This window comes from Chiloscyllium punctatum, chromosome 46 (genome assembly GCF_047496795.1).
Source record: "Chiloscyllium punctatum isolate Juve2018m chromosome 46, sChiPun1.3, whole genome shotgun sequence".
NCBI classification, from domain to species: domain Eukaryota; kingdom Metazoa; phylum Chordata; class Chondrichthyes; order Orectolobiformes; family Hemiscylliidae; genus Chiloscyllium; species Chiloscyllium punctatum.
Genome location: NC_092784.1, coordinates 49,079,001 through 49,099,161, shown reverse-complemented (window position 1 = coordinate 49,099,161; position 20,161 = coordinate 49,079,001). Strand labels below are relative to the sequence as shown.

The following is a 20,161-nucleotide window of genomic DNA, read 5'->3' as shown; positions in this document are numbered from 1 at the left end:
AAAATGGGAGTAGATTTATTTAGGGCCTCTGGTCAGCGTGGAGGAGTTGGACCGAAGGGTTTGTACATCTCTGTAACTGTCAGCCTTTTTTGACTGTCAACTTTCAAATAGCTATAAGTAATTTCTGATGCTATTAGCACGTTGCCAATGTAACAATAAATAACCAGTGCAATTATCTGCATTTTAATAACAGGATCGAGTTCTTACACCACACAGAGTCTGACAAGTAGAGACAGCGATGGGGATCTCGATACTGATGGAGACGAGCCGCCAATATTCACTAAGTTTAAGTATCCTTCCCCTGGGGGGTTTCTGAGCTAATTCTGACCCCATCAGCGTATCTTAAAACAAAACATCGATGTACTTTGATGTCTCTCAGTCTTGGCCAGCTAAATTAGCAGTGTCTCTGTCATAGGACGCAGTGTTTAAGAAATGTTCTGACAGATTTAGCAGGTACTGAATTCAGATGCAACATCTGGTGATGAAAGTACTTGATAATCTCAATCTAGAAATATGGGAAAAGCTTTAATAAATGCTGAAGACTTCCAAATGTCCCCATGCAGATGTGAGAACAAGGAGTTGCTCAGGCTTTGCAGCTTTGTTTGAATATTCACCTCCAGTTCTTTGGGAGAGTGGCAGGAGTGAGAACGTCTGAGAATGAGGGAAGGCAGAAAAATGTGGTGTGTGTTTCAGGAGGATTGAGGAGGGTGGGGAGTGTTGCTGAGCAAAGAGACCTTGGAGTGCAGGTTCATAGCTCCTTGAAAGTGGAGTCGCAGATAGATAGGATAGTGAAGAAGGCGTTTGGTATGCTTTCCTTTATTGGTCAGAGTATTGAGTACAGGAGTTGGGAGGCCATGTTGTGGCTGTACAGGGCATTGGTTAGGCCACTGTTGGAATATTGTGTGCAATTCTGGTCTCCTTCCTATCGGAAAGATGTTGTGAAACTTGAAAGGGTTCAGGAGAGGTTTACAAGGATGTTGCCAGGGTTGGAGGGTTTGAGCTATAGGGAGAGGCTGAAAAGGCTGGGGCTGTTTTCCCTGGAACATCAGAGGCTGAGGGGTGACCTTATAGAGGTTTATAAAATCATGAGGGGCATGGATAGGATAAATAGACAAGGTCTTTTCCCTGGGGCCGGGAAGTCCAGAACTATAGGTTTAGGGTGAGAGGGGAAAGATATAAAAGGGGGCCTAAGGGACAACGTTTCCACACAGAGGGTGGTACATGTATGGAGTGAGCTGTCAGAGGAAGCGGTGGAGGCTGGTACAATTACAACATTTAAAAGGCACCTGGATGGGTATATGGATAGGAAAGGGTTTAGAGATTATGGGCCAAGTGCTGGCCAATGGGTCTAGATTAGGTTGGGATATCTGGTCGGCATTGCTGAGTCGGACCGAATGGTCTGTTTCCGTGCTGTACATCTCGATGACTCTATGACACTAAGTGAATTGATGGGAGCATTTAAAACCATGAGGGCAAGGGGATAGAATAAATGTCCCAGTCCCCTGTGGAGTTCAGAATGATGGGACACAGATTAAACATTTGAGGCTGTCCAGAGAATGCCTAACAGATGTCAATGTTGAAGAATAGTTTGGATAAATATTGAAGGAAAAAAGAGTCTGAAAGGACAATGGGAGCAGAATATGCCTGTGGGATTGGGATCACTGTTTATGAGGAGGATAATCGGAAACGGAGATTGTTGAGGGCTCCCTCTGTATTGCAACTCCAACACAATTCCTGACCTCAGCCCCTTCTCCTGCCCAGAGTGCTGCCTCCAATGGATGTGATCACATTTTACCCTTGGGACCTTTCTAAGCACAGCTCCCTTTCTAAGCACAGTTGAGTGTTTGGGGTTCCTTTGACTGTCCCCAGCTGCCATCTGTGATCAGAATGCGTGCCCGACAAAGGGCAGACCCCGGGCTCTGGGGTAACTGGACACATCACACCGAGGAATCAGGTCATATTCGGTGAGAGGGAGAGCACCACGATGGGAGCAGATTGGTGAACATCAATACCATCATCAGCAACTGTTGGACCCAGGTTTCCTGATCCCTTCCCGCTGTTCCCTTAACCAGCACTTTGTACAGATGCTCAGCTGCAGACAGCCTGAATGGCCAGGCGCAGAAGCTGATGGAAGCAGAGGACGGATGCTTGGACACTGTGGTGATGAGGCAAGTTGCACTCTGTCCGCGATACAAATACCACCATCAGTTAGAGAATGAGGACGGTGGCTTGTCACTCGATTCGAATCGAGTTGCAGGTAGGGCTGTTCTGTCAGGTTTCCCAAGGCTGCTGGAGTGTCCTTGGGTCTGTCTACTCTCAGCAGCTGACAGGGGCCCCCCCTCTCCCTTTCCCTCCTGAGCCGTTAAGAGATAACTGAACAAAGAGACATGCCCCATCATAGATTCATAGATTGCCACCTTACAGTTGGCCATTTAGCCTGTTGAGCCCGTACTCAGCCTATTCCCTGTAGGATCTGTCAGAGTGATTTAGCTAATCCCACTCTCCTTGCCCTTTCCCTGAACCCCACTGCTCTCTTCACAAAACTGAAGAATCCCTACAGTGTGGAAGCAGGCCATTCGGCCCTTTGAGTCGACACCGACCCTCCGAAGAGCATCCCACCCAATTCTAGTAACTCTGCATTTGCCATAGCCAATCCACCCTAACCTACACATCCCTGGGCACTATGGGTAATTTAACATGGCCAATCCACCATAACCTACACATCCCTGGGCACTATGGGTAATTTAGCATGGCCAATCCACCCTAACCTCCACATTCCTGGGTACTATGGGTAATTTAGCATGGCCAATCCACCCTAACCTGCACATCCCTGGGCACTATGGGTAATTTAGCATGGCCAATCCACCCTAACCTGCACATCCGCGGGCACTATGGGTAATTTAGCATGGCCAATCCACCCTAACCTGCACATCCCTGGGCACTATGGGTAATTTAGCATGGCCAATCCACCCTAACCTGCACATCCCTGGGCATTATGGGTAATTTAGCATGGCCAATCCACCCTAACCTGTACATTTTTGGACTGTGGGAGGACGCCCACACAGACACGGGGAGAATGTGCAAACTCCACACAGACAGTCGCCCGAGGGTGAGGCAGCAGTGCTAACCACTGAGCCACCGCACCGGCCCACACTTCACCTCACATATTCTTTCAAGTTCCCTTTTGAAGGTCACGCCTGAATCTGTGTCATTCACACTCCTAGGGTGTGCAATCTGGACTCACTGGGTTCCCTTTGTTTTGGCAGTCTCTGCAAGGAGCTGGTTCTTCACCAGTTGGTTGTTGGAGATCAGTATCTCTCTCTGCCTACTCCCTGTAGGATCCTTCAGGATTTGGGACCCCTCTATCAAATCACCTTCCCACATTCCTTCAGCATCTCCAATCTATCTACATGCCTGAAGGCCCGGGACCACCCCCTCTATATTTTCTCCTCCCTCTCAAAAGCCTCCATATCTCTCCTCAAGTTGGACATGTGTTCCGGTTGAGATCAAGTACGTGTTTTATGAAGTTGTCGGCAGGAAGGAAGCTCAATCCCCCATCAGATAGATATCCAGTCCCTGACAAAACTCAACCCTCCTTTGGCTTAGTAACTGATGACTTCAAAACACCAATCCGGCCTAGTCGTGACACCAAGCCTACAGTGATGTGATTGACTTGAAACTTCCCTCAGGACAATTAGGGATGGGCTGGTCTAGCCAATGGTGTCCAGATCCTACGAAAGAATTTTTAAAAAAATTGTCCTCCGTCGTCAATAAACGATGCATGCATCGAATGTAAAATGTTCAGCAAAACGTGAGGCTGTGGGGTGAAGATCAAATTTTTTGGATTATACCTGTAATGTTTCTACTGACGGTAGACTAAATGTTACAGCCATTAGGCTTGGAATCGTAGAATTTTACAGAATGAGGCCGTTTGACCTCTCCTGTCCGTACTGGCTCCTGAACGAACTACCCAGCTCATCCCACCTCCACCCACCCCCCCCACCCCCAACTCCGTAACCTTCAAACTTCATCCCTTTCAAATATCAATCCAGTTGCTTTTTCAACCTCCTGTGACGTCCATTTACAGACAAACAACGTAATTGCATTTATATAGTGCCTGTCATGACCTCAGAACAACCCCCCCCCCTCCCCCCCCCACCCCACCAGAAGTGATTTACGTCCAATTAACCACTGCCAATTAAGGCTGGTCTGTGATGTGGGACTCCCACACTGGCTGAGGTGCCATCTCCCTCTGACCTCACCCCTCACCTGAGGCATGCTGGCTCCCAGTTCAACCCTTCGCCAGTCATTTTTCTCTCTCTCTCATGAGCCCTCTGGGATGGTGGCAACTTTAGCTCGTTTAAAGTCTCCTTGGAAAGACGGCAGCTCTCAAGACTTGGCTTGTGTGTTTCGGTCTTGGGGCTGGAACTGGGAATTAGATGGGAATCAGCAGGGGGAGGAGATCCTGTCACGTTGGGCATTGTCCTCCTGGTCTGTGCATGCCCACTGAGTGTGGTGGGATCCCATTTGCAGGAGGCTGGGGCCAGATTGTGGTCTTGGTGCGCAGTGGGTGGGCTTTTACTCAACTCGCATTCCAACTTCAATCTGTTGTACCTTCCACAGGATGGTTAACCCAGAGGAGGATGGAGATATGACCTCAGAAATCCTGAAGGCACGAATCAATGAGCTCACACATAAGCTGTTGCAGAGGGAAACCTACAGGTGCCATGTGTGTACGGTAAAGGGCCTTCGATTCCAACGTTTCACCTTAAGGTGTCCACTCTGTGTCCACTCCACACAGGCGACTGTCTGTGTGGAGTTTGCACATTCTCCCTGAGTCTATGTGTGGGATTCCTCTGGGTGCTCCAGCTTCCTCCCCCAGTCCAAAGATGTGTTCAGGGATGTGTAGGTTGGGCGCATTAGTCAGGGGTTAATGTCGAGCAATAGGGGAATGGGTCTGGGTGGGATACTCTTCGGAGGGTCGGTGTGGACTTGTTGGGCTGAAGGGCCCGTTTCAACACTTGTAGGGATTCTGCGATTCTAAGTGCACCTTTCCCTCTCCCTGGTGAAGCTGAGGTCCATTGTAAAACCTCGGCTGATTCCCCGAATGTGTTCACCTCACAGTTAACGGACTGGAGCTCCCTGCCACATCAGTGCCGCAGTCCCGCGCAAGGTCCAGTGGGTTCTCCCAAATGCCCGGGAAATTCTACTGGAAAGCTCTTGGGAGAGGATGGGGGCTCGCCCACTTGTGATGCCTGCCACAGTCGAGCAGCACATTGATACTCACCATCAAAACGGCCAGGTGAACTTCCAGCTGGGGTTGTTGGAAGAGGGTCCCTTTAACCCAGAAGGGATCGTTAGAAGACGATGAAACTATACTCGAGCGAAACACATCGGATTGTATCTCGTCTGACGGGAACCTGGGAGGTTTTGGACTGCATTTGTGTGCGGAGGTTAATTTTGTCCTCGGGGAGGGGGGGGGGGGAAATCATCGTGGGTAACAAATTGATGCTTTCGAATGCGTTCTTTCGAACAGAGCAAGTTGGAACAGGCTGTCCTGAGGGAGTCGCTGGATTCTCGCAGTCTCTCTCTCTCTCTCTCTCTCTCTGAGCCAGTTTTGAGAAGTTGACCGTGCCAACTGCACAGCCTGAGCAGCTAAACACACACGGAGCTGACATCATCGCTCTGAGGCCTCCAATTGCCTTAGTGTTGTGACACCCTGGCCTCAGGAATAAAGCCTCTCCCACAAAGACCCCCCCCCCGTCACAGAGAGAAGGAGGGGACAGCCACTGACTCCTCCACCCCCCCCAGGCTGAGCTCAGGTCTACACTCGATCAGTTCCCAACCCCTCCCTGAGGCCAGCACCGCTCCGGGATACCGGCCAACGTGGGTGGTGAGATTCTCTCTATCTCATCCCAGTGAGAGCTCTCGCCTGTTTACCTTCATTCCCATCCCAAAGGAACAGGAGAGCGGGATGGGCCTTTCCGAATCCAGTTTCAGGGCCCTGCCGTCTGCTGCTGACTATCAACAATTATCGCGACCCAACTGTTTATCACAAAGAGGAAGATGAGGTAGAATGGAGCTGGGAAACAGGCTAGCCATGATCTTAGGGTGGCACGGTGGCTCAGTGGTTAGCACTGCTGCCTCACAGCACTGGGGGACCCAGGTTCAATTCCAGCCTCAGGCAGCTGTCTGTGTAGAGTTTGCACATTCTCCCCATGGGTTTTCTCTGGGTGCTCCGGTTTCCTCCGAAGACGTGCAGGTTAGGATGGATTGACCCAGTGTCCGGAGGTGTAGGCTAACCAGGGGCAATGCAGGGATGGGGTGGGCTGTGAACTTGATGGGCTGAATGGCCTGTTTCTGTTTCTACACTCCCATTGACTCAACCTACACCCAATCCACCTGAGTCATTTAGAACATCGAATGTTACAGGCCCGTCAGCCCCTCAGTGTTGTGCTGGCCTTTTATCCGAGTCTAAGATCAAACTAACCTCCATACCCTTCATTTTACATGTGCCCATCCAAGAGTCACTTATATGTCCCTAATGTCACTGATTCTACTACCACTCCACACACCCACCACTCTCTGTGTGAAGAACCGAACTCTGACATCTCCCCCAAACCTTCCCCTGATCACCTTAAAATGATGTCCCCTCAGGATAGCCATTTCCACCCTGGGAAACAGTCTGTGTCTATCCACTCTATCTAGGCCTCTGATCATCTTATACACCTCTATCAAGTCACCTCTCACCCTTCTTCACTCCAATGAGAAAAGCCCTAGCTCCCTCAACCTTTCTTCCTAAGACATGCCCTACAGGGACCTTATTGTTCGTGAGGACAGTGTGAAACAGGCTGAAACAGGTTGATGTCAAGAAGGAGGATGTACTGGTAGCATCCTGGTAAATCCCCTCTGCACCCTCTCTAAAGCTTGCACGTCCTATTTATAATGAGGTGACCAGAACTGAACACAATATTCCAAGTGTGGTCTAACTAGGACCCTATAGAGCTGCAGCAGAACCTCGCGGTTCTTAAACTCAATCCTCTTGCAATGAAAGCCAACACATCATACGCCTTCTGAACAACCCGATCAACTTGGGTGGCAACTTTGAGGGACCTATGGACACGGACCCCCACGATCCCTCTGTTCCTCCTCACTGCCAAGAATCCTTTAACCCTGCAATCTGCATTCAAATTTGATCTTCCAAAATGAATCACTTCACACTTTTCCAGGTTGAACTCCATCTGCCACTTCTCAGTCCAGCTCTGCATCCTGTCAATGTCCCATTGCAACCTACAGCAGCCCTCCACACTATCCACAACTCCACCAACCTTTGTGTCATCGGCAAACTTTCTAACCCACCCTTCCACTTCCTCATCCAAGTCACTTATAAAGATCACAAAGAGCAAAGGTCCCAGAACAGATCCCTGCAGAACACCACTGCTCACCGAGCTCCAGACTGGATACATTTCATCTACCCCCACCCTCTACCTTCCATGGGCCAGCCAATTCTGTACCCAGACAGCCAAATTCCCCAGTATCCCAGCCTCCTTACTTTCTGAATGAGCCTACCATGGGGGATCTTATCAAACATCTTGCTAAAATCCACGCACACCACATCCACTGTTCTACTTCATCAATCCGCAAAGAATTCAATAAGGTTTGTGAGGCATGACCTGCCCCTCACAAAGCCATGCTGACTTTCTCTAATCAAACTATGGTTTTCTAAGTAATCATAATTCCTGTCTCTCAGAATCCTCTCCGATAATTTGCCACCACAGACATAAGACTGACTGGTCTGTAAATCCCAGATTTATCCCTATTCCCTTCCTTGAACATGGAAATAACAATTCCCACCCTCCAATCATCTGGCACAACTCCAGTGGACAGTGAGGATGCAAAGATCATCGCCAAAGGTGCAGCAGTCTCTTCCCTCGCTTCCTGTAGTAACCTTGGGTGTATCCCATCTGGCCCAGGATACTTAACAATCCTCATGTTTTTCAAAAATTTCCAGCACAGCCTCCTTCTTAACATATTGTTTGAGCATATCAGCCTGTTTCACACTGTGCTCACAAACAACAAGGTCCCTCTCACCAGTGAATACTGAAGCAAAGTATTCATTAAGGACCTCCCTTATCTCCACCAACTCAAGGCAGAAGTTCCCTCCACTACCCCTGATCAGCCCTAACCTCACTCAGGCCATCCTCTTGTTCCTCACTTCAGTTTAGAATCTCTGCTGCCAGGGATTTAAGCTTCATTTCTGAGCATGGTGGAAACAGCGCAGAAGTAAAATACCCCTCAGAATTCAGTAGTGGCTGTGTGTACTTTTAACAAAATGCACTCCAATAAGGACAGTGCTTCGTGAGCAGTGACAGAGGTCATAAATCCTGCAGTGAGTAACTCACCTCCTGACTCCCCAAGGCCTGTCCACCATCTCCAAGGCACAAGTCAGGAGTGGGATGGAATACTCCCCACTTGCCTGGATGGGTGCAGTTCCAGCAACGCTCAAGAAGCTGAAAACCACCCAGGAAAAACCAGCCCCAGCTTGATTGGCACCACATCTACAAACATCAACTCCCTCCACCACCGACGCTCAGTAGTAGCAGTGTGAACCATCTACAAGATGCGCTGCAGAAATTCACCAAAAATCCTCGGACACCACCTTCCAAACTGATGACCAACATCCATCTGGAAGGACAAGGGCAGCAGATAGGTGGCAACATCACCCCCTCCAAATTTGTCTCCAAACCATTCACCATCCGGACTTGGAAATACAATACCATTCACTCAATGATGCTGGGTCAAAATCCTGGAATTCCATCCGCAAGGACTTTCTGGGTCAACCAACATCAGGTGGGCCACAGTGGCTCAAGAAGGCATCTCACCACAAGCATCTCAGAGGGCAACTGGAGACAGGAGGTGTCCTGGTCTACAGAGAGGGAGCAGGGTGTGGGTGAGTACAGAGAGGGAGCAGTGTGTAGGTGTGTACAGAGAGGGAGCAGGGTGTGGGTGAGTACAGAGAGGGAGCAGTGTGTAGGTGTGTACAGAGAGGGAGCAGGGTGTGGGTGAGTACAGAGAGGGAGCAGGGTGTGGGTGTGTACAGAGAGGGAGCAGGGTGTGTGTGAGTATAGAGAGGGAGCAGTGTGTAGGTGTGTACAGAGAGGGAGCAGGGTGTGGGTGAGTACAGAGAGGGAGCAGGGTGTGTGTGAGTATAGAGAGGGAGCAGGGTGTGGGTGAGTACAGAGAGGGAGCAGGGTGTGGGTGAGTACAGAGAGGGAGCAGGGTGTGGGTGAGTATAGAGAGGGAGCAGGGTGTGAGTGAGTACAGAGAGGGAGCAGGGTGTGGGTGTGTATAGAGAGGGAGCAGGGTGTGGGTGTGTATAGAGAATGAGCAGGGTGTGGGTGTGAACAGAGAGGGAGCAGGGTGTGGGTGAGTATAGAGAGGGAGCAGGGTGTGTGTGAGTATAGAGAGGGAGCAGGGTATGGTTGTGTATAGAGTGGGGGCAGGGTGTGGGAGTGTATAGAGAGGGAGCAGGGTGTGGGTGTGTACATAGAGGGAGCAGGGTGTGGGTGTGTATAGAGAGGGGGCAGGGTGTGGGTGTGTATAGAGTGGGGGCAGGGTGTGGGTGTGTATAGAGAGGGAGCAGGGTGTGGGTGTGTACATAGAGGGAGCAGGGTGTGGGTGTGTATAGAGAGGGGGCAGGGTGTGGGTGTCTATAGAGAGGGAGCAGGGTGTGGGTGAGTACAGAGAGGGAGCAGGGTGTGGGTGTGGAAAGAGAGGGAGCAGGGTGTGGGTGTGTACAGAGAGGGAGCAGGGTGTGGGTGAGTACAGAGAGGGGGCAGGGTGTAGGTGTGTACAGAGAGGGAGCAGGGTGTGGGTGAGTACAGAGAGGGAGCAGTGTGTAGGTGTGTACAGAGAGGGAGCAGGGTGTGGGTGAGTACAGAGAGGGAGCAGGGTGTGGGTGTGTACAGAGAGGGAGCAGGGTGTGGGTGTGTATAGAGAGGGGGAAGAGTGTGGGTGTGTATAGAGAGGGAGCAGGGTGTGGGTGAGTATAGAGAGGGAGCAGGGTGTGAGTGTGTATAGAGAGGGAGCAGGGTGTGGGTGTGTACAGAGAGGGAGCAGGGTGTGGGTGTGGAAAGAGAGGGAGCAGGGTGTGGGTGTGGAAAGAGAGGGAGCATGGTGTGGGTGTGTATAGAGAGGGAGTAGGGTGTGAGTGTGTATAGAGAGGGAGCAGGGTGTGGGTGTGGATAGAGAGGGAGCAGGGTGTGGGTGTGTACAGAGAGGGAGCAGGGTGTGGGTGTGTATAGAGAGGGGGAAGAGTGTGGGTGTGTATAGAGAGGGAGCAGGGTGTGGGTGTGTATAGAGAGGGAGCAGGGTGTGGGTGTGTATAGAGAGGGAGTAGGGTGTGAGTGTGTATAGAGAGGGAGCAGGGTGTGGGTGTGTATAGAGAGGGAGCAGGGTGTGGGTGTGTATAGAGTGGGAGAAGGGTGTAGGTGAGTATAGAGAGGGAGCAGGGTGAGGGTGTGTATAGAGAGGGAGCAGGGTGAGGGTGTGTATAGAGAGGGAGCAGGGTGTGTGTGCGTATAGAGAGGGAGCAGGGTGTGTGTGCGTATAGAGAGGGAGCAGGGTGTGGGTGTGTACAGAGAGGGAGCATGGTGTGAGTGTGTATAGAGAGGGAGCAGGGTGTGGGTGTGGAAAGAGAGGGAGCAGGGTGTGGGTGTGTATAGAGAGGGAGCAGGGTGTGGGTGTGTACAGAGAGGGAGCAGGGTGTGGGTGTGTATAGAGAGGGGGAAGAGTGTGGGTGTGTATAGAGAGGGAGCAGGGTGTGGGTGTGTATAGAGAGGGAGTAGGGTGTGAGTGTGTATAGAGAGGGAGCAGGGTGTGGGTGTGTATAGAGAGGGAGCAGGGTGTGGGTGTGTATAGAGTGGGAGAAGGGTGTAGGTGAGTGTAGAGAGGGAGCAGGGTGAGGGTGTGTATAGAGAGGGAGCAGGGTGTGTGTGCGTATAGAGAGGGAGCAGGGTGTGGGTGAGTATAGAGAGGGAGCAGGGTGAGGGTGTGTATAGAGAGGGAGTAGGGTGTGTGTGCGTACAGAGAGGGAGCAGGGAGTGTGTGCGTATAGAGAGGGAGCAGGGTGTGGGTGAGTATAGAGAGGGAGCAGGGTGTGTGTGAGTATAGAGAGGGAGCAGGGTGTGTGTGCGTATAGAGAGGGAGCAGGGTGTGTGTGCGTATAGAGAGGGAGCAGGAAGTGGGTGAGTATAGAGAGGGAGCAGGGTGTGTGTGCGGATAGAGTGGGAGCAGGGTGTGTGTGCGGATAGAGTGGGAGCAGGGTTTGGATGTGTACAGAGAGGGAACCGGGTGTGGGTGCGTACAGAGAGGGAGCAGGGTGAGGGTGTGTACAGAGAAGAGCAGGGTATGGGTGTGTAAAGAGTGGGAGCAGGGTGTGTGTGTGTATAGAGAGGGAGCAGGGTGAGGGTGAGTATAGAGAGGGAGCAGGGTGTGGGTGTGTACAGAGAAGAGCAGGGTATGGGTGTGTAAAGAGTGGGAGCAGGGTGTGTGTGTGTATAGAGAGGGAGCAGGGTGAGGGTGAGTATAGAGAGGGAGCAGGGTGTGGGTGCGTACAGAGAGGGAGCAGGGTGTGGGTGTGTACAGAGAAGAGCAGGGTATGCATGTGTAAAGAGTGGGAGCAGGGTGTGTGTGTGTATAGAGAGGGAGCAGGGTGAGGGTGAGTATAGAGAGGGAGCAGGGTGTGGGTGTGTATAGAGAGGGAGCAGGGTGTGGGTGTGTACAGAGAAGGGGGCAGGGTGTGTGTGAGTATAGAGAGGGAGCAGGGTGTGGGTGAGTATAGAGAGGGAGCAGGGTGTGGGTGTGTATAGAGAGGGAGCAGGGTGTGGGTGTGTACAGAGAGGGAGCAGGGTGTGGGTGTGTATAGAGAGGGAGCAGGGTGTGGGTGTGTACAAAGAGGGAGCAGGGTGTGGGTGTGTACAGAGAGGGAGCAGGGTGTGGGTGTGTATAGAGAGGGAGCAGGGTGTGGGTGTGTACAAAGAGGGAGCAGGGTGTGGGTGAGTATATAGAGGGAGAAGGGTGTGGGTGAGTAGAGAGAGGGAGCAGGGTGTGTGTGAGTATAGAGAGGAAGCAGGGTGTGGGTGTGTATAGAGAGGGAGCAGGGTGTGGGTGTGTATAGAGAGGGAGCAGGGTGTGTGTGAGTATCGAGAGGGAGCAGGGAGTGGGTGTGTATAGAGAGGGAGCAGGGTGTGGGTGAGTATAGAGAGGGAGCAGGGTGTGGGTGTGTATAGAGAGGGAGCAGGGTGTGGGTGTGTATAGAGAGGGAGCAGGGTGTGGGTGTGTACAGAGAGCGAGCAGGGTGTGGGTGAGTATAGAGAGGGAGCAGGGTGTGGGTGTATATAGAGAGGGAGCAGGGTGTGGGTGAGTATAGAGAGAGAGCAGGGAGTGGGTATGGAGAGAGTGGGAGCAGGGTGTGGGTGCGTATAGAGAGGGGGAAGAGTGTGGGTGTGAAAAGAGAGGGAGCAGGGTATGGGTGTGTATAGAGAGGGAGCAGGGTGTGGGTGTGTATAGAGAGGGAGTAGCGTGTGAGTGTGTATAGAGAGGGAGCAGGGTGTGGGTGTGTATAGAGAGGGAGCAGGGTGTGGGTGTGTATAGAGTGGGAGAAAAGGTGTAGGTGAGTATAGAGAGGGAGCAGGGTGAGGGTGTGTATAGAGAGGGAGCAGGGTGAGGGTGTGTATAGAGAGGGAGCAGGGTGTGTGTGCGTATAGAGAGGGAGCAGGGTGTGTGTGTGTATAGAGTGGGAGAAAAGGTGTAGGTGAGTATAGAGAGGGAGCAGGGTGAGGGTGTGTATAGAGAGGGAGCAGGGTGTGTGTGCGTATAGAGAGGGAGCAGGGTGTGGGTGAGTATAGAGAGGGAGCAGGGTGTGTGTGAGTATAGAGAGGGAGCAGGGTGAGGGTGTGTATAGAGAGGGAGCAGGGTGAGGGTGTGTATAGAGAGGGAGCAGGGTGTGAGTGTGTATAGAGAGGGAGCAGGGTGTGGGTGTGTACAGAGAGGGAGCAGGGTGTGGGTGTGTATAGAGAGGGGGAAGAGTGTGGGTGTGTATAGAGAGGGAGCAGGGTGTGGGTGTGTATAGAGAGGGAGTAGGGTGTGAGTGTGTAGAGAGAGGGAGCAGGGTGTGGGTGTGTATAGAGAGGGAGCAGGGTGTGGGTGTGTATAGAGTGGGAGAAGGGTGTAGGTGAGTACAGAGAGGGAGCAGGGTGAGGGTGTGTATAGAGAGGGAGCAGGGTGTGGGTGAGTATAGAGAGGGAGCAGGGTGTGTGTGCGTATAGAGAGGGAGCAGGAAGTGGGTGAGTATAGAGAGGGAGCAGGGTGTGTGTGCGGATAGAGAGGGAGCAGGAAGTGGGTGAGTATAGAGTGGGAGCAGGGTGTGTGTGCGGATAGAGAGGGAGCAGGAAGTGGGTGAGTATAGAGTGGGAGCAGGGTGTGAGTGCGGATAGAGAGGGAGCAGGAAGTGGGTGAGTATAGAGTGGGAGCAGGGTGTGTGAGCGGATAGAGTGGGAGCAGGGTTTGGATGTGTACAGAGAGGGAACCGGGTGTGGGTGAGAAGAGAGAGGGAGCAGGGTGTGGGTGTGTACAGAGAAGAGCAGGGTGTGGGTGCGTACAGTGAGGGAGCAGGGTATGGGTGTGTAAAGAGTGGGAGCAGGGTGTGGGTGTGTATAGAGAGGGAGCAGGGTGTGGGTGTGTACAGAGAGGGAGCAGGGCGAGGGTGTGTATAGAGAGGGAGCAGAGTGTGGCTGAGTACAGAGAGGGAGCAGGGTGTGGGTGTGTATAGAGAGGGAGCAGGGTGTGGGTGTGTACAGAGAAGGGGGCAGGGTGTGTGTGAGTATAGAGAGGGAGCAGGGTGTGGGTGAGTATATAGAGGGAGCAGGGTGTGAGTGTGTATAGAGAGGGAGCAGGGTGTGGGTGTGTACAGAGAGGGAGCAGGGTGTGGGTGTGTACAGAGAGGGAGCAGGGTGTGGGTGTGTACAGAGAGGGAGCAGGGTGTGGGTGAGTATAGAGAGGGAGCAGGGTGTGGGTGTGTATAGAGAGGGAGCAGGGTGTGGGTGTGTACAGAGAGCGAGCAGGGTGTGGGTGAGTATAGAGAGGGAGCAGGGTGTGGGTGTAGAAAGAGAGGGAGCAGGGTGTGGGTGAGTATAGAGAGAGAGCAGGGAGTGGGTGTGTATAGAGAGGGAGCAGGGTGAGGGTGTGTATAGAGAGGGAGCAGGGTGTGGGTGTGTATAGAGAGGGAGCAGGGTGTGGGTGAGTATAGAGAGGGAGCAGGGTGTGTGTGAGTATAGAGAGGGAGCAGGGTGTGGGTGAGTATAGAGAGGGATCAGGGTGTGGGTGTGTACAGAGAGGGAGCAGGGTGTGGGTGAGTATAGAGAGGGAGCAGGGTGTGGGTGTGCATAGAGAGGGAGCAGGGTGTGGGTGTGTATAGAGAGGGAGCAGTGTGTGGGTGTGTACACAGAGGGAGCAGGGTGTGTGTGAGTATCGAGAGGGAGCAGGGTGTGGGTGTGTATAGAGAGGGAGCAGGGTGTGGGTGTGTACAGAGAGGGAGCAGGGTGTGGGTGAGTATATAGAGGGAGAAGGGTGTGGGTGAGTAGAGAGAGGGAGCAGGGTGTGTGTGAGTATCGAGAGGGAGCAGGGTGTGGGTGTGTATAGAGAGGGAGCAGGGTGTGGGTGTGTACAGAGAGGGAGCAGGGTGTGGGTGAGTATAGAGAGGGAGCAGGGTGTGGGTGTGGGTGTGTATAGAGAGGGAGCAGGGTGTGGATGTGTACAGAGAGCGAGCAGGGTGTGGGTGAGTATAGAGAGGGAGCAGGGTGTGGGTGTATATAGAGAGGGAGCAGGGTGTGGGTGAGTAGAGAGAGAGCAGGGAGTGGGTGTGTATAGAGTGGGAGCAGGGTGTGGGTGTGTATAGAGTGGGAGCAGGGTGAGGGTGTGTATAGAGAGGGGGCAGCGTGTGGGTGTGTATAGAGAGGGAGCAGGGTGTGTGTGAGTATATAGAGGGAGCAGGGTGTGGGTGTGTACAGAGAGGGAGCAGGGTGTGGGTGAGTATAGAGAGGGAGAAGGGTGTGGGTGTGTACAGAGAGGGAGCAGGGTGTGGGTGAGTATAGAGAGGGAGCAGGGTGTGGGTGTGGAAAGAGAGGGAGCAGGGTGTGGGTGTGTACAGAGAGGGAGCAGGGTGTGGGTGTGTAACGAGAGGGAGCAGGGTGTGGGTGAGTATAGAGAGGGAACGGGGTGTGTGTGAGTATCGAGAGGGAGCAGGGTGTGGGTGTGTATAGAGAGGGAGCAGGGTGTGGGTGTGTACAGAGAGGGAGCAGGGTGTGGGTGAGTATAGAGAGGGAGCAGGGTGTGGGTGTGGGTGTGTATAGAGAGGGAGCAGGGTGTGGATGTGTACAGAGAGCGAGCAGGGTGTGGGTGAGTATAGAGAGGGAGCAGGGTGTGGGTGTATATAGAGAGGGAGCAGGGTGTGGGTGAGTAGAGAGAGAGCAGGGAGTGGGTGTGTATAGAGTGGGAGCAGGGTGTGGGTGTGTATAGAGTGGGAGCAGGGTGAGGGTGTGTATAGAGAGGGGGCAGCGTGTGGGTGTGTATAGAGAGGGAGCAGGGTGTGTGTGAGTATATAGAGGGAGCAGGGTGTGGGTGTGTACAGAGAGGGAGCAGGGTGTGGGTGAGTATAGAGAGGGAGAAGGGTGTGGGTGTGTACAGAGAGGGAGCAGGGTGTGGGTGAGTATAGAGAGGGAGCAGGGTGTGGGTGTGGAAAGAGAGGGAGCAGGGTGTGGGTGTGTACAGAGAGGGAGCAGGGTGTGGGTGTGTAACGAGAGGGAGCAGGGTGTGGGTGAGTATAGAGAGGGAGTAGGGTGTGAGTGTGTATAGAGAGGGAGAACGGTGTGGGTGAGTATAGAGAGGGAGCAGGGTGTGGGTGTGTATATAGAGGGGGAAGAGTGTGGGTGTGTATCGAGAGGGAGCAGGGTGTGGGTGTGTATAGAGAGGGAGTAGGGTGTGAGTGAGTATCGAGAGGGAGCAGGGTGTGGGTGTGTATAGAGAGGGAGCAGGGTGTGTGAGCGTGTAGAGAGGGAGCAGGGTGTGTGTGCGTATAGAGAGGGAGCAGGGTGTGGGTGAGTATAGAGGGAGCAGGGTGTGGGTGTGTACAAAGAGGGAGCAGGGTGTGGGTGAGTATAGAGAGGGAGCAGGGTGTGGGTGTGGAAAGAGAAGGAGCAGGCTGTGGGTGTGGAAAGAGAAGGAGCAGGGTGTGGGTGTGGAAACAGAGGGAGCAGGGTGTGGGTGTGTATAGAGAGGGAGCAGGGTGTGGGTGTGTACAGAGAGGGAGCAGGGTGTGGGTGTGTATAGAGAGGGGGAAGAGTGTGGGTGTGTATCGAGAGGGAGCAGGGTGTGGTTGTGTATAGAGAGGGAGCAGGGTGTGGGTGTGTATAGAGAGGGAGCAGGGTGTGGGTGTGTATAGAGAGGGAGCAGGGTGTGGGTGTGTATAGAGAGGGAGTAGGGTGTGAGTGAGTATAGAGAGGGAGCAGGGTGAGGGTGTGTATAGAGAGGGAGCAGGGTGTGGGTGTGTATAGAGAGGGAGCAGGGTGTGTGTGCGTATAGAGAGGGAGCAGGGTGTGGGTGTGTACAGAGAGGGAGCAGGGTCTGTGTGTGTATAGAGAGGGAGCAGGGTGTGGGTGTGTACAGAGAGGGAGCAGGGTGTGGGTGTGGAAAGAGAGGGAGCAGGGTGTGGGTGTGGAAAGAGAGGGAGCAGGGTGTGGGTGTGTATAGAGAGGGAGCAGGGTGTGGGTGTGTACAGAGAGGGAGCAGGGTGTGGGTGTGTATAGCGAGGGAGTAGGGTGTGAGTGTGTATAGAGAGGGAGTAGGGTGTGAGTGTGTATAGAGAGGGAGCAGGGTGTGGGTGTGTGTAGAGAGGGAGCAGGGTGTGGGTGAGTATAGAGAGGGAGCAGGGTGTGGGTGTGTATAGAGAGGGAGTAGGGTGTGGGTGTGTATAGAGAGGGAGCAGGGTGTGGGTGAGTATAGAGAGGGAGCAGGGTGTGGGTGAGTATAGAGAGGGAGCAGGGTGTGTGTGAGTATAGAGAGGGAGCAGGGTGTGTGTGCGTATAGAGAGGGAGCAGGGTGTGTGTGCGTATAGAGAGGGAGCAGGGTGTGGGTGAGTATAGAGAGGGAGCAGGGTGTGGGGGAGTATAGAGAGGGAGCAGGGTGTGTGTGAGTTTTGAGAGGGAGTAGGGAGTGGGTGAGTATAGAGAGGGAGCAGGGTGTGCGAGTGTATAGAGAGGGCGCAGGGTGTGGGTGAGTATAGAGAGGGAGCAGGGTGTGGGGGAGTATAGAGAGGGAGCAGGGTGTGGGTGTGTACAGAGAGCGAGCAGGGTGTCGGTGAGTATAGAGAGGGAGCAGGGTGTGGGTGTATATAGAGAGAGAGCAGGGAGTGGGTGTGTATAGAGAGGGAGCAGGGTGAGGGTGTGTATAGAGAGGGAGCAGGGTGTGGGTGAGTATAGAGAGGGAGCAGGGTGTGTGTGAGTATAGAGAGGGAGCAGGGTGTGTGTGAGTATAGAGAGGGAGCAGGGTGTGGGTGAGTATAGAGAGGGATCAGGGTGTGGGTGTGTACAGAGAGGGAGCAGGGTGTGGGTGTTTATATAAAGGGAGCAGGGTGTGGGTGTGTATAGAGAGGGAGCAGGGTGTGGATGTGTACAGAGAGGGAGCAGGGTGTGGGTGTGTATAGAGAGGGAGCAGGGTGTGGGTGTGTATAGAGAGGGAGCAGGGTGTGGGTGTGTACACAGAGGGAGCAGGGTGTGGGTGTGTACAGAGAGGAAGCAGGGTGTGTGTGAGTATCGAGAGGGAGCAGGGTGTGGGTGTGTATAGAGAAGGAGCAGGGTGTGGGTGTGTACAGAGAGGGAGCAGGGTGTGGGTGAGTATATAGAGGGAGAAGGGTGTGGGTGAGTAGAGAGAGGGAGCAGGGTGTGTGTGAGTATCGAGAGGGAGCAGGGTGTGGGTGTGTATAGAGAGGGAGCAGGGTGTGGGTGTGTACAGAGAGGGAGCAGGGTGTGGGTGAGTATAGAGAGGGAGCAGGGTGTGGGTGTGGGTGTGTATAGAGAGGGAGCAGGGTGTGGATGTGTACAGAGAGCGAGCAGGGTGTGGGTGAGTATCGAGAGGGAGCAGGGTGTGGGTGTGTATAGAGAAGGAGCAGGGTGTGGGTGTGTACAGAGAGGGAGCAGGGTGTGGGTGAGTATATAGAGGGAGAAGGGTGTGGGTGAGTAGAGAGAGGGAGCAGGGTGTGTGTGAGTATCGAGAGGGAGCAGGGTGTGGGTGTGTATAGAGAGGGAGCAGGGTGTGGGTGTGTACAGAGAGGGAGCAGGGTGTGGGTGAGTATAGAGAGGGAGCAGGGTGTGGGTGTGGGTGTGTATAGAGAGGGAGCAGGGTGTGGATGTGTACAGAGAGCGAGCAGGGTGTGGGTGAGTATAGAGAGGGAGCAGGGTGTGGGTGTATATAGAGAGGGAGCAGGGTGTGGGTGTATATAGAGAGGGAGCAGGGTGTGGGTGAGTAGAGAGAGAGCAGGGAGTGGGTGTGTATAGAGTGGGAGCAGGGTGTGGGTGTGTATAGAGAGGGGGCAGCGTGTGGGTGTGTATAGAGAGGGAGCAGGGTGTGGGTGTGTATAGAGAGGGAGCAGGGTGTGGGTGTGTAACGAGAGGGAGCAGGGTGTGGGTGAGTATAGAGAGGGAGCAGGGTGTGGGTGTGGAAAGAGAGGGAGTAGGGTGTGGGTGTGTACAGAGAGGGAGCAGGGTGTGGGTGTGTAACGAGAGGGAGCAGGGTGTGGGTGAGTATAGAGAGGGAGTAGGGTGTGAGTGTGTATGGAGAGGGAGAACGGTGTGGGTGAGTATAGAGAGGGAGCAGGGTGTGGGTGTGTATCGAGAGGGAGTAGGGTGTGAGTGAGTATAGAGAGGGAGCAGGGTGAGGGTATGTATAGAGAGGGAGCAGGGTGTGGTTGTGTATAGAGAGGGAGCAGGGTGTGGTTGTGTATAGAGAGGGAGCAGGGTGTGGGTGTGTATAGAGAGGGAGCAGGGTGTGGGTGTGTATAGAGAGGGAGCAGGGTGTGGGTGTGTATAGAGAGGGAGTAGGGTGTGAGTGAGTATAGAGAGGGAGCAGGGTGAGGGTGTGTATAGAGAGGGAGCAGGGCGTGGGTGTGTATAGAGAGGGAGCAGGGTGTGTGTGCGTATAGAGAGGGAGCAGGGTGTGGGTGTGTACAGAGAGGGAGCAGGGTGTGGGTGTGTATAGAGAGGGAGCAGGGTCTGTGTGTGTATAGAGAGGGAGCAGGGTGTGGGTGTGTACAGAGAGGGAGCAGGGTGTGGGTGTGTAAAGAGAGGGAGCAGGGTGTGGGTGTGGAAAGAGAGGGAGCAGGGTGTGGGTGTGTATAGAGAGGGAGCAGGATGTGGGTGTGTACAGAGAGGGAGCAGGGTGTGGGTGTGTATAGCGAGGGAGTAGGGTGTGAGTGTCTACAGAGAGGGAGTAGGGTGTGAGTGTGTATAGAGAGGGAGCAGGGTGTGGGTGTGTGTAGAGAGGGAGCAGGGTGTGGGTGAGTATAGAGAGGGAGCAGGGTGTGGGTGTGTATAGAGAGGGAGTAGGGTGTGGGTGTGTATAGAGAGGGAGCAGGGTGTGTGTGAGTATAGAGAGGGAGCAGGGTGTGGGTGAGTATAGAGAGGGAGCAGGGTGTGTGTGAGTATAGAGAGGGAGCAGGGTGTGTGTGAGTATAGAGAGGGAGTAGGGTGTGTGTGCGTATAGAGAGGGAGCAGGGTGTGGGTGAGTATAGAGAGGGAGCAGGGTGTGGGGGAGTATAGAGAGGGAGCAGGGTGTGTGTGAGTTTTGAGAGGGAGTAGGGAGTGGGTGAGTATAGAGAGGGAGCAGGGTGTGCGTGTGTATAGAGAGGGCGCAGGGTGTGGGTGAGTATAGAAAAGGAGCAGGGTGTGGGTGAGTATAGAGAGGGAGCAGGGTGTGTGTGAGTATAGAGAGGGACCAGGGTGTGTGTGCGTATAGAGAGGGAGCAGGGTGTGGGTGAGTATAGAGAGGGAGCAGGGTGTGGGTGAGTTTTGAGAGGGAGTATGGAGTGGGTGAGTATAGAGAGGGAGCAGGG

At 53.6% G+C, this 20,161-nt stretch overlaps 1 protein-coding gene across 5 annotated transcripts in view; it reads left to right on the top strand.

Annotated features, from left to right (window-relative positions):
* LOC140467911 (E3 ubiquitin-protein ligase RNF220-like) overlaps positions 1 to 20,161 on the top strand; it is a 162,226-nt gene that overhangs the window by 95,964 nt on the left and 46,101 nt on the right. For 3 of the 5 annotated variants that reach the window (XM_072563985.1, XM_072563987.1, XM_072563986.1), the window contains 3 exons: positions 194 to 290; positions 2,085 to 2,168; positions 4,624 to 4,722. In XM_072563985.1, the coding sequence (XP_072420086.1) occupies positions 194 to 290; positions 2,085 to 2,168; positions 4,624 to 4,722 (280 nt within the window). Of the gene's footprint in view, positions 1 to 193; positions 291 to 2,084; positions 2,169 to 4,623; positions 4,739 to 20,161 lie in introns of all 5 variants that reach the window. The other 2 variants (XM_072563989.1, XM_072563988.1) reach the window with 2 other exon arrangements.